Raw genomic sequence first — 14,516 nt, forward strand, 5'->3', positions numbered from 1 at the left:
GAGGAGCTCACCCGGCCCTGACAACATCAGCAGTCGAGTTCTGAGGCACTGTGCAGGGCACCTAGGAAGTGTGTTCCAGACTCTATTTCAACACTCAATTAACAGTCACACCGTCCCCCAGCTGTGGAAACACTCCACAGTCATCCCCATCCCCAAAAGAAACAACACAGTCTCTGAATGATCTTCGTCCTGTGGCCCTCACCTCCCTGGTGATGAAGGCCATGGAGAAGATCATAAAACAGCACATGGTAAGAACAACTGACCCCTGATGGACCCACTCCAGTTTGCTTACCGTGCACGCAGAGGCGTCGATGATGCAAAAATCTTCATCTTGGACTCCATTCACAAACATCTGGAGCTCCCTGACTCCTCTGCCAGACTTCTGTTTGCTGATTTCTCATCAGCGTTCAACACTCTACAGCCTCATATCCTGGCCACTAAACTTTCCTCTCGATTTCACCTGATGATCAGCTAATCCTGTGGATATTGGACTTTTTGACCAACACGACTCATAAAAGTCCGGGTGAACAACTCTCTTTCTTCTCTCCGTAGTGTCTGCGCCTTCCTCTGCTCGTTGTCGCGATCTCTCTCATCCATGGCTGTGTGTTTCCCTGTGTACCTCATTGCGTCTTAGCTATAATTTCCCAGTCTAGTTTTGTATCGTTTTGCCATTCATCAAATGAAGCTGTTTCTTTGAGTTTGAGTCTGCGTTTGGGTCCTTTCCTGCCTACACACAGTCGAAATCATGACAGAAGATCGCGACCAGACAGTGGACCCAGCAGCTTATAATCCCTCCTCTGAGCTCCGCGAGGAATTGTTTTCACAACGGAGTTTCTGTGTCAGGAGTGGTTAGTACTGCCCATTAAGGAATACCAAGAGGAGTTAGCTCTCTGGTTACAGAGGATGATTTCTGGAGTCCCTTGACTATTCAGATCGCTGCACCCTCTTATCTAGGACTTCCTCATCTCCACCGTGCATGTCCACCCAGAGCAGCAGCTTCAGCCCAGCCCACCGGAGGTTATTCAGCACGGCTCACTGGAGGTTATTCAGGCCGGCCCTCTGGAGGATTCGCTGGAGGATTCGCGGCCCGGCTCGGTTTCAGAGCTACCTAAAAAAGAACTTTCAGGGTTAGCTGCCTGTTCCCGCTGGACGCCCAGGAGAGCCAGTCCAGCAACCTTCCTTGTCAGCTGGGGGTTTGGAAGAGCCCGGCCAGCACTTCCTCGTGTCCTCTGGGGATTCAGGAAAGCCTGTCCAGCACTCCGTGGCTCCGACACTGCCACCTGCTCCCTCTGGCGGCTTTGGTGAGTCCGTTCAGCCACCTCCTGCTCCACCGTCTGCTTCTGGTCCTATCCTCGTCTGGTCCAGCCTTGTCTGGTCCTGCACCCATCAAGCAGCGTCCAGCACTCCAGGCGCCCCAAGGTCGTCGCCTACGACCACATCTGCTTTGCCTTTGCTTTCCATGCAGTCAGCCTCTAGACCTGCTCTGTCGCCGCCACCTTCCAAGCGGTCAGCCACCAGAACTGCTCTGTTGCAGCAGTCTTCCACGCGGTTGGCCCCCTGAAATGGCCTGTTATGGACTGTTGTGCCGTCGGCATCTGGGTCGGCCCTTGTTCAGTCTCAGACTGTTTTTTCTGGGCACATGGCCAGTCCCTGGACTGTTTTTGGTTTGTCCTAGGACTCCCGCTCCTAGGATTTTGGGTTTTGAACTGTGTTCCTGGACTCCAGCAACTTTTGTTTTGAACTCCTTATTAAAAAAGAAGATTAATGCAGTGTATTACTTAATTACTTGCTTGAGAAAGTAATTGGGTATATTATTTATTACATTACTTTTTTATTAAAAAAATATTATTCTGTCCCTCAGATTATTTCTGAAATATATTTTGTGATAAGTTTGTTATATGACACTTCATAGTCATGTTACTGAATCTATGTGTCAACAAATATGTTTACTCTTGGTCTGCTCATGTCTGCTCACATCCACGACTGACTGGTTGAATAACCAGCCAGGCATTTGCCAATCAAGGTCTGAATCTGTCACTCTTTTTACAACAATGAAAGTATTACAAATGGTGCACCAATAAAAGAAAAAAATACAACACAAATACCGTATTTACCGCACTATAAGGCTCACCAGGTTATAAGGCGCACTGTTGAAGAGTTGGTTCTGTTTTCATACATAAGGCGCATCATATTATAAGACGCATTAAGACAAACAAAAAATAACTCGACCTTTATTAAGCTCATTCACAGTAACTCTTAACACTGTTAGGCTGTAACACATTAAATATTGAACAATACACACTTTTTCCAGTACGGTACATTCAACTTCCACAATTCCCTCAAACTCTTCACCTTCCGTGTCCGAGTTACGGTAAACAGCTGGGCAATTTCGGCATCAAGCATGCCCGGATCCCTCTCACACTGGATTAAAAGGCGTTTAAAGTGCATTCAGCAGAATAAAACAATCGGATGAGTTAAAATTTAACCAACTCATTCACAGTAACTATTAACATTGTTGAGCTGTTAAACATCAAATATTGAACAATACACTTACATTTCCAGTACATTCAACTTCCACAATTCCCTCAAACTCTTCACCTTCCGTGTCTGAGTTACGGTAAACAGCTGGGCAATTTCGGCATCAAGCATGCCCGGATCCCTCTCATCATTATCCGAATCAGTCTCGTTGCTGTTACTTAGCTGTTCAGTGATTATTCCAGCCTTCGTGAAAGCTCGGACGACACTTGAGACTGATACCTTAGCCCAAGCAGCCACGATCCATTGGCAGATAGTGGCGTAACTCGCTCGGCGTTGCCTCCCTGTCTTGGTGAATGTGTGTTCGCCTTCTGTCATCCAATGCTCCCACGCAGCTCGTAATTTAACTTTGAACGACCTGTTGACACCAATATCTAGTGGTTGGAGTTCTTTGGTTAATCCACCCGGAATGACGGCAAGCTCCGAATTAGTTTGCTTCACTTGGGTTTTGACAGCCTCGGTGAGATGGGCGCGCATGGAGTCGTAGATCAAAAGAGACGGAGATTTGTGGAAAAAGCCATCCGGTCTCTTGACATAAACTTCCCTCAGCCACTCGCTCATTTTCTCTTCGTCCATCCAGCCCTTTGAGTTAGCCTTGACGATGACGCCGGCCGGAAACTTTTCTTTTGGCAAAGTCTTCCTCTTGAAAATGACCATGGGTGGTAGTTTCTGGCCATTAGCTTGGCAGCCCAGAACTACAGTGAAGGATGACTTCTCGTTCCCTGTGGTGCGTATAGCTACCGTACTGGTCCCTGTTTTCTCGACAGTACGGTTCACGGGGATGTCAAAGGTGAGGGGGACCTCGTCCATGTTAGTGATGTGTTCTGGCCGGATCTTCTTTTCAGTGATCTTATTCTGGCAGTACGTGCGGAAAATGGCCAACTTTTCTTTGTAATCGTTTGGCAGTTGCTGTGAGACAGTAGTTCTTGTGCGGATTGAGAGATTATGCCTTTTCATAAAACGGAAGCACCAAGAATGTCCCCCTCGAAAGTCGTTGATCTGCATGTCACGTGCTACCGCTGTTGCCTTGAGTCGAATAGAGATTGTAGAGACACTTCTACCTGCTGTTCTCTGTTCAATAACCCACTGTTCAATTTTGTCCTCTAACTGCGGCCATCGCGCCTTGTTCCCTCGGAAACTCCTTTTGGTCTTCTTTACTTGTTTTAGGTCATCTTTTTGCTTCCTCCACTTGTGCACCATGGACTCATTAATGCTGAATTGTTTGGCAGCTGCTCTATTTCCATTCTCTTCTGCATAACTAATTGCTCGAAGTTTAAAATCAGCTTCGTAAGCGTGTCTCTTCGCGGGTGCCATTTTGGAGTCGTTATACACACACAACATGGTAATGTTGTGTTGAAGCACAGTACGTATTACTCCGCGAGGCTCCTGGCAACGGTAACCGTAATGCTCCAAAAAGTGGCACTAAAAATCTTTTTTTGACAGATTTTTGAGCATAGTGTGCCACATAAAACCGGTTCGAGGTCAGTAAGCACAAACCAAAATTCATACATAAGGCGCACCAGATTATAAGGCGCACTGTTGATTTTTGTGAAGATTTAAGGATTTTACGTGCGCCTTATAGTGCGGTAAATACGGTAACTGTTTGCTGAAGTCATTTATGTTTACCTCTCTGCATAGGCTGAACAGTAGCATTCAGCCCAGGGCAGAAGAGTAAAAAGATTGGTTACACATCAAGCATTGCCAGGATCCTGAGACACTCCACTCTATCGACAGCAGTCCAGTCGCAGAGACACCTCAGTTTTTCCAACTGGAAGTCAGGTCAGAGTGCAGATCATCTGCATCACATTGGTCAAACAGCTTAGCAGTGAGCTTAGCTGCAGCACAAGCAAAGTAAACAGAGAAGCTGCCAGGTTACAGTCCTGGTGCAAGCAGAGTTTGTGGAGCTGCCAGAAGTTCCTACCACAATACCTGGGGCGTTCCTCACCACAGCCGGATTCCCGGACTTTTCATCAGTCGGCTGCGGTGAGTCATATGGACAGTTCATCATCAGACCCCTTATCTTTATACCCAACCATGGACTGTGTGAATGCTAACCTGCACAGCCTGCTGCCCAGCTAGTAACTCAGTCTGCTGCCCAGCTAGTAACTCAGTCTGCTGCCCAACTAGTAACTCAGTCTGCTGCCCAACTAGTAACTCAGTCTGCTGCCCAACTAGTAACTCAGTCTGCTGCCCAGCTACCTATAGCTCAGTCTTTAGTCCAGTCGGCCTCTTTTCTTCATCCTCAGTTGGAGGTTGATATGCCTGCTGGACCTACTCTGCCATCATTTCACCCGTCTGTTGTTCCTGCATCGCTGTCCAGTCTACCGCAAGTAGCTGCCACACCATCATCACCTCCGCCCTCTGCAGCTACAGTGGGGCAAAAAAGTATTTAGTCAGCCACCGATTGTGCAAGTTCCCCCACTTAAAATGATGACAGAGGTCAGTAATTTGCACCAGAGGTACACTTCAACTGTGAGAGACAGAATGTGAAAAAAAAATCCATGAATTCACATGGTAGGATTTGTAAAGAATTTATTCGTAAATCAGGGTGGAAAATAAGTATTTGGTCACCTCAAACAAGGAAAATCTCTGGCTCTCACAGACCTGTAACGTCTTCTGTAAGAAGCTTTTCTGTCCCCCACTCGTTACCTGTATGAATGGCACCTGTTTGAACTCATCATCTGTATAAAAGACACCTGTCCACAGCCTCAAACAGTCAGACTCCAAACTCCGCCATGGCCAAGACCAAAGAGCTTTCGAAGGACACCAGGAAAAGTATTGTAGACCTGCACCAGACTGGGAAGAGTGAATCTACAATAGGCAAGCAGCTTGGTGTGAAAAAATCAACTGTGGGAGCAATCATCAGAAAATGGAAGACATACAAGACCACTGATAATCTCCCTCGATCTGGGGCTCCACGCAAGATCTCATCCCGTGGGGTCAAAATGATCATGAGAACGGTGAGCAAAGATCCCAGAACCACACGGGGGGACCTGGTGAATGACCTGCAGAGAGCTGGGACCAAAGTAACAAAGGTCACCATCAGTAACACACTACAACGGCAGGGAATCAAATCCCGCAGTGCCAGACGTGTTCCGCTGCTGAAGCCAGTGCATGTCCAGGCCCGTCTGAAGTTTGCCAGAGAGCACATGGATGATACAGCAGAGGATTGGGAGAATGTCATGTGGTCAGATGAAACCAAAGTAGAACTTTTTGGTATAAACTCAACTCGTCGTGTTTGGAGGAAGAAGAATACTGAGTTGCATCCCAAGAACACCATACCTACTGTGAAGCATGGGGGTGGAAACATCATGCTATGGGGCTGTTTTTCTGCCAAGGGGACAGGACGACTGATCCGTGTTAAGGACAGAATGAATGGGGCCATGTATCGTGAGATTTTGAGCCAAAACCTCCTTCCATCAGTGAGAACTTTGAAGATGAAACGAGGCTGGGTCTTCCAACATGACAATGATCCAAAACACACCGCCCGGGCAACAAAGGAGTGGCTCCGTAAGAAGCATTTGAAAGTCCTGGAGTGGCCTAGCCAGTCTCCAGACCTCAACCCCATAGAAAATCTGTGGCGGGAGTTGAAAGTCCGTGTTGCTCGGCGACAGCCCCAAAACATCACTGCTCTCGAGAAGATCTGCATGGAGGAATGGGCCAAAATACCAGCTACTGTGTGTGCAAACCTGGTAAAGACCTATAGTAAACGTTTGACCTCTGTTATTGCCAACAAAGGTTATGTTACAAAGTATTGAGTTGTATTTTTGTTATTGACCAAATACTTATTTTCCACCCTGATTTACGAATAAATTCTTTACAAATCCTACCATGTGGATTCATGGATTTTTTTTTCAGATTCTGTCTCTCACAGTTGAAGTGTACCTCTGGTGCAAATTACTGACCTCTGTCATCATTTTAGGTGGGGGAACTTGCACAATCGGTGGCTGACTAAATACTTTTTTGCCCCACTGTACTTCTCCACCAGCGTTCCATCAGACTGCAGCGACTGCAGCACTCTCAGCTTCACCAGCCACATCACCTACTCTACCATCATCTTCACCACCTGCAGCTACTGTATCACCATCTTCACCTCCGGATCAACCATCAGTAGCTGTAACGCAGCCGGAGGTGCTCAGAGAGCCGGAGGGACCTGCGCCGCACGTGGATGAGCTCAGCGAGCCGGAGGAGCCCGCGCCGCAGCCGGAGGAGCTCAGCAAGCTGGAGGGACCCGCTCAGCCAGAGCTGGAGGTCGGCGTGCCAGAGGGACCTCCACGTCCAGCGCGCCCTCCACGCCGCCCACGCCAAGCAGCACGGGCGCCACGTCTACAACTTGCATGGCCAGCACATGGTGGATCGTGTGTTGTGCTACATTGTCGCCTGCCGCAGCTGCCACGCCGCCGCCGGCGGACCCGTGACCGCCCGCCGGGAGCCGACCCTTAGGGGGGGGGTACTGTCATGTAATTTAGTTATGTTTATGTTTATATTGTTCGTGTGGTGTTTTGTGGTGTATTTAAGACTGTAGCTGAGCTGAGGCCGACGCTGGATCCTTGAGTCAGAACTCGAATCTGGAGCGGAGTGTGTCTTTGGAAGTCACGGTGTGGGAGTTTTTGGAGTCGCCACTTTTCACCGTTCACAAACATCTGCACTGTGTGGGATTCAGGGAGAATCGCCATGGGACCACAGTGCCGGGATTTTGTATATAGTTGTGTGTTTTCCACCCCCTGTAAATAAATCCACTGTCCTTCACTAAGAGTCTCGCGTTTGGGCCCTACTTTCACTGCCACTCCACGGTCTGCCATCTCAGCCCGTGACATCTTTAGCTTTCAGACAGCCACCACCTCTGGGAGCTCGCAGATTGCTCCCCTAGAACCCAAAGCAGCAAAAATAGAATTTTATCAGCCAAACTGAATTTTTCTCAACACTCCAACAGGAATAAACCCAATTGTTGAAAAACATGAATTGCAGAAGTCATGGATCAAACAGGGCTCCAAGTACAACGAAGAACACGCTAAAGCACCATCCACCTTTCTCCTACTATCCAATTTGTGAAACGCAGAAACAAAAACTGATCCCAGCTTCATTCTGCAAAACTGCAGCACTGGGAACAGGGCCACTCGTCAGACAATCACATTTGAGAGCCCCTGTAGTAGCAAACAAACTTAGTTTTGGGTGCACTGACCTGTGTTTTCACACTCGCTCTCTTTATCAGTGCATATGAAGCCGCATTCACTTGGAAAATTTAGAGGTTTTGGAATGAAGACACTGGATTAGAGGAAACGTCTGCCCAAAGGGCTCTTGATCTGTTACAAGTGTCTCAATATGCCGTGCCCTCCCTCAGTCACAAGTTCTCAATAGCCTACAAAAGTCCTATAAAACCACTTAGCAGAGTGGTTTTATAAGAGACTTACAGGATAACAAATTATTAATATTAAAATATTACCTTGGAGCAAATTTTTAATTCAATTTAATTTGATTCATTTCAGTTTTATTTATATTGCACCAAATCACAACATGAGTTGCTTCAAGGCACTTTATATTGTCATGTAATAATCCTACAATAATACAGAGAAACCAAATCACCTCAGCAGTCAAATACAACTCGAACACAACTTAAAAAATAAAAGATTGCTCTATGATGATCTCACTATTGGTTAACAGGCTTTGCTACTGATAAGACCAAGATCCATTTGACTGCAGCTGGTGAACCCAACCCCTGCCTGCCCATCAGATAACTTCTGCTGCCCATCTCCCACATTAATGTCATAATTAATTATACCTTAATTATAATTACAACTTAACACACTGCTAATGTGGTTGTCAGATAAAAGTACCTTTCTCTGTGTCCTTACTTCAGTTCAATTCAAAGCCGGCTAACATCCTCAAAAAAGTGTTTTTTAGGGCTTCACATGTCAACTACTTCAGCTGCTGAAGGGAAGATCTGTGTGCTTGCCTATTTGCAAGAAAAGAGTGAATAAAATGTTATAGTGGCTTCTAAAAAGCCGAAATGCTTCAATTGCCCCCTGGTGCCTAGCTGCATCCCATCCAGTGGGGGTCAAACTATCCATCCTATTCTGCTTATTAAATCAGGGTCGCTGAAGGGCTCGAGCCTATTGCAGCTGCCATAGGGCGAGAGGCAAAGTGCACTCTGGGGAGGTCGCTAGTCTGTCGCAGGACTAACACTGTCTGTGCATGTCTTTGGACTGTGGGAGGAAGCCGGAGTACCCAAAAAAGAACCTATGCAAAGTTTAAGTAGTTCTTCACATACTGTTCTGGGTCCACTATGGGATGCGGTTCCCTGCATATTCCTCATAATCATGTATCTCATTCTGCCAGTTCTGATTGGCTGGTGATTGCAATGAACATGTCGGACCAAGCCACCCACTCTTAAATATAAATATTGCATAGTCTTTATTCAAGATAAGCCCCTCTTCTTGCTTCATCCCAGCAAGAAGGGCCGTCTGGTGAGACATCTCACTCATGCTACTCTGAGAACCGGGGTTACAAAGTAACCTAAGGTTCTCATTCCTAGCATTTCTCACTATGGAAAAATGGAGGCTCCCGTATTGTTAGACAAGCTTATCTCAAGCAGTTATAGAAATAGCCAGTATCTCACCTATCCAAGTGCGGACCCAGAGCCCAGCACTGCTTGGAGGTGTGAAGGCTGCCTGATGGCTCGTCAAAACGGCAGTAGAAGTCGTTGAGGGTGTTGGTCAAGAGCAAGTCGTCAGTGGAGTGGGGGGTTTTAGGCTTGTAGTTGGTGATATTCCTAAAACCTTTCCACACAGAGGCCGAGTCATTCTCTGAGATCTGCTGCTGCATCTTCTCAGAGTGCTGATGTTTAGCAATGTCCACTTCTTTAGTGAACCTGTACTTGGCCTCTCTGTAGCAGTCCCTGTCTCCGCTTCTGAACGCCTTTCTCTTTTCCAGCCACAGCTTTTTGAGTTTAGGAGTAAACCAGGGTTTGTCATTGTTATAACTCACCCTGGTGCGTGATGGCACAATGCTGTCCTCACAGAAGTGGATATAGGAGGTGACAGTGTCCGTAAACTCGTCCAAGCTGTTAGAAGCAGCCTTCATTGTGTCCCAGTCTGTAGACTCCAAACACGTGCGAAGCTCCTCCACAGCCTCGTTGCTCCACAGTTTTTTGGTCCTCACGACAGGTTTGGAGAGCTTCAGCCTCTGTCTGTACGCGGGGATTAGGTGGATCATGACGTGATCAGAAAGTCCGAGTGAAGCGCGGGGCACCGCGCGATAGGCCCCGCTGATCGTGCTGTAACAGTGGTCTAATGTCCTCTCCTCTCTGGTCGGGCATTTAATATACTGCTTGTATTTGGGAAGCTCATGGCTCAGATTGGCTTTGTTAAAGTCCCCAAGAGCAATGATGAGAGAGTCCGGGAATATCCGCTCCATGTGCAGTATCTGCTCCGCGAGTGCGCACTGAGCTGCCTGCGCATCTGCGTCTGGCGGGATGTAAACAGCGGCCAGGATGAATGAAGCAAACTCCCGCGGAGAATAAAACGGTTTGCAGTGAATGAAAAGGTATAGGTAAAGGTTAGTACAGTCCAAATAAAGTCTTGCAGATAAGATCGCCTTACTGGAGGGTAACTGGTATGACAGCTGATCTATGGTTAAAATTTGGGTTCAGGAGAGATGAGCAAACCGTAGCTAGTGCCTAGTGACGGGAATTAGCTAACACTCCTGTCTGTGGACAATTAAGCAAGCTAGCACATCCAGCAGATGCCAGTCGTAACTTTTTGTAAGAATTCCCTGTAACAAGATCAACACTGGGAGTAATTTTATATATATTACTGTGATGATTCACACATACATAAGACTAATTGAAACCATCAACCAAGAAAGAACTCTCTTCCAGAGAGTGCAAACCTCTGTAAAGGCAGCTCTCACTCTGGGCAGTATTTAACTCTAAGAAAATCGTGTTGTGTATGTAGTCATTTTTTCCTTTCTTTAAAAAAACATACTTTAAGAAGTTTGTAAAGCAGTAAAACTCAGACAAAACTCAGACAGAAGGTTACTTTGATTACACAAACATTATGCAGCAGTAGGTAATGCATAATAGGTACTGACTTGTGAATAATGACATTAGAACCTTATTATAAAATATTATACTAACTAGGCAGCTCATTATCCTTGTCTTGATAATACCTTCTTTGAAGATATTATGCATTTTGGGGTCACCTTGAAAGAAAGGCAGATGCAACATCAGAGCTCAAACGTGACATGATATTTGGATGCATCTGTTATTTAGAATCCCCATATACCAGTATCATTTCCTAGTAGTTGGCAATACAAACCAAAGAACGTAGTTTTTGGTTTGTATTGGCAAACCAAGCTGAAAAAGACAGCTTTATTTGACAAACAGACAGTTAGAGTAGCTAGGGTAAGAGGCTGAGGATCACAACAGGAATATAGGAAATAGAGTAAGTTCTTTTTAATCAGGGGCCCTGTGGGGGTGCTTAGCCTAAGGAAATCACGATATCATATTTTCCACTTTTCTTCTACTAGAGTGCATAACAGAAGGGAATGGACCCCCTCCCCACTGAGACTAATGGAACGTAAAGTGGACCTAAACCATAAATTCTGATTCAGTCAAGGGACACCAGTAACCTATGAAATGCAAACTGTTCCTATGAATGTCTGTGATGCAGAGGATCTTGAGGGTCTTAACAACAGCAAGTGATAAAGTACAGATAGTTTGATTAAAGAAATTTCTTGCATTTGCACAATGTCTCTAAAATTAGAAACAAGTGATGCTGAAAAACTAGTTCATGCATTTATTACTTCCAGACTGGACGACTGTGATTCATTATTATCAGGATGTCCTAAAAACTCCCTGAAAAGCCTTCAGTTAACCCAAAATGCTGCAGCAAGAGTCCTGACAGGGACTAGAAAGAGAGAGCAGATTTCTCCTGTATTGGCTTCCCTTCATTGGCTTCCTGTTAAATCCAGAATTCAAAATCCTGCTCCGAGGCTGCTGGGGACTTCCCATAATGTGTTTCTTCTTCACTCACCTTTTCTTTCACTCATTATGTGTTTATACACCTCTCCGTATTTAATCATTATTCATCATTAACTTCTGGCTCTCCTCCACAGTGCGCCTATTTGTCTTCCTTCCCTCACCCCCAACTGGATGTAGCAGATGGCCCCGCCCCTCCCTGAGCCTGGTTCTGGCCGAGGTTTCTTCCTGGTAAAAGGGAGTTTTTCCTTCCCATGTCACCAAGTGTGGTCTCTTGATTGTTGGGGTGTTCTCTGTATTATTGTAGGGTCTTTATCTTACAATAAAAAGTGCCTGCTGTTCTGATGCTATATAAATAAAATTGAAATGAATTAATTTTAATTGAACTGAATTGAATTGGCTAAAATACAGGTCACTATGGAATTACTCTGTAAAGCCAGAGTAGCAATACTTGCCCTGCAGCAGCATCCCTTCATTTAAACAAACTGCACTGTCTGTGGTGGATTCTATCTTTTTTATAACAATACGTCTTTGCAAGAAACCTTATGCCATTGGAAAGCCTGTTAATATCCCTTTAAATGAAGCTGCATTTGTAAGGAAAAAACATTTGTGTGTTAATGAGCAGAATTGAGTATTTGGGCTGTGCCCATAAAAAGCTTTCCAACTCTTCTCTGTCAACACCAATCAGCTCATTCTGCTGTTGACCCTTGTTTGGTCTTGTTCAGTAGATTGGAGGATTGAAGAAAGAAGATTATAAATTGCATTTCATTCAAAAAATGGTCAAACTGACAAAATATCACATTTGACCTCTGACCTCTCCTTCAATATCACTAGACTGCTCTGATGGGCAAAGTGATAAAAATGCTATTTAAAACAATATTTCTTACTGCCATTGTTTGTACTAACACTGATTTTATATAAACTTAGAGAAAATAAGTTCCAGACAAGTAACATGACAAAACCTTTTGTAGAGATGGTCACACGTTCTGATGATAAATTAGCAGGACTTAGTTCTTACTTCTAGAAGCAGTAAGTATGTACTGGTTTTCACAGTCCTGTGAAAAACACAATTTTCACATGTCTGTAATTAAAACGTATTAGTTTATATCTTAGAAATCAAATAATAAATTATAGCTTTGTAGAATAAGTCTAATCGGGAGGTCGGTGGTTTGAGCCCCAGATGCTCTGATCTGTATGCCTCAGTATCCTTGGGCAATAATGTGTTCACTGGAGTTTGAATGTGTGTGAATGTTAGATAGAGAGTGCTTAGGTGTTGAAAAAAGTGCTAGTGTGAATGGTTATGTTATATAAAACAGTCTGAGGGCTCAGGTAGAGTAAAAAAGCACTAAGAACCAAGATGTGACTGTATTTGGTAACCAGAGTGAAACATAAGAGTGAAACTTCTGGTTGAGGGCTAATATCAAATTAATTAATAATTTATTTTCACAAGGACCACCATCACACTGAGCAGAAGGAGTCAAATTAGCTCATTTCAACATAACATTTTGAGGTTTGTGAAAGAAATTGGAATGGGTGACTATTGGATCAAGATGTTTTATGAAGGTATGAAAAACTACTATATAGCCGGCTCCCAGTGATATTGCACTTCAGTTCTCAGATCCAGTGCTTACAGCCATCTTTTACAAACAATGCTTGATTACTCAGCACTAAATCTGTTAAGTTCAACCAACAAAACTACAATGACACTAAACGTCCTTTTGAAAATTTGTGTCTGATAGAATGTTTCCGATTCCATCTTTTCACTGTATTAAAAAAAATCATATTTTCTCTTGTTTTGGACATTTTATATATTAATGCAAATGCAGACAGTTACTCCTCTACATAAGTTAATCAAATTAAATGTTGCAATTCTTATTTTTTGAAAGAATAAATACTGAATACCCCTGATTTTACTATTGCTTGGAATATATAGACCACAACAAATCCTTTATTTCAAACCAACAGCTGTATTTAATTTGCTCACATCAGTACTTTGTGTAAATTGTGTCAGAAACTCACACTCTTTGGACATTCCAACTGCAAAGCACTTCTGTAGGCGGCAATACTGACAACGGTTCCGCGTCACCTTGTTGATAATGCAGTTCTTGTCCCGGTGACACGTGTACACCATGTTTTTCTGGATGCTTCGGCGGAAAAAACCCTGCAGAGACAGATACATATAGGAAGGCAGGGGAGGGTGGGGATGCATTATAAAAGCAGCGTCTCACATAGTTATCCTCACTTCACTTCTAATCTTCTGCAACTGCATTTTTGCTAAAACATCCACACAGCTCCACTGAAATCCTCTGGTCACTGGATATCATAACGTCACAACAGTGTGTATAACAATGTGCTGGATGTTTTGTTTTTTTATTGCCATTAATACTGAGCGAAAAGAGAGTGTGTCCCAGCTGGGAGCTTCAAATGCTGCTTTGAGCTGGGAAATTGAGTACAAGCAGGAACAGACACTGAAGAATTTAATGGTATCAAAAAGTGAGGCTGCTCGTACAGTATGAAAGACTTAACCAACAACTTGCCATATCTGTACTTAAAGTAACATTAAATTTCTGCAGAAGACCAAATGAGTGTTCTAATAATTAATTACTAGAGGATTTCAAATGAACTCAATCTGTGAGTCTGTCCAAAAAGTTTTAGGCAACAAAGTGCCTAAAAACCTTGGGTTAGTGGAAAGATGTGTGTTGATGGAGAAGATCATTTCTATTTCAGAGACTCTGCTTTGGGATCTACAGGAGCTGGATTAAAAGGAAGATGATTTACTTGCATAAATGGCACTAACAATTCCAAGTGAGTTCCTTCATAAAAGCTGCTCTTAGAGCATCTTAAGTGAATAACAAAGAGACCTCCTAAACTGAATGAAGGGACAGAATGGACACTACTGCTCAAATGCTCAGTGAAATTACTGGTGTTGTGCTGTGTTTGAAATATAAGTTAATGAGCTAAAGGCCAAATTTGTTTTTAAGGAGCATTTTTGGTTTAAATTAAA

General features: G+C 44.3%; 1 protein-coding gene across 3 annotated transcripts in view; it reads right to left on the reverse strand.

Moving 5' to 3' along the window:
• The window catches only part of LOC120715599 (retinoic acid receptor beta-like), a 301,344-nt gene that overhangs the window by 43,375 nt on the left and 243,453 nt on the right, over window positions 1–14,516 (reverse strand). For all 3 annotated transcript variants that reach the window (XM_040002664.1, XM_040002662.1, XM_040002663.1), the window contains one exon: window positions 13,532–13,673. In XM_040002664.1, the coding sequence (XP_039858598.1) occupies window positions 13,532–13,673 (142 nt within the window). The remainder of the gene's footprint in view (window positions 1–13,531; window positions 13,674–14,516) is intronic.

This window comes from Simochromis diagramma, unplaced genomic scaffold (assembly GCF_900408965.1).
Source record: "Simochromis diagramma unplaced genomic scaffold, fSimDia1.1 OVJJ01000449.1, whole genome shotgun sequence".
NCBI lineage: Eukaryota > Metazoa > Chordata > Actinopteri > Cichliformes > Cichlidae > Simochromis > Simochromis diagramma.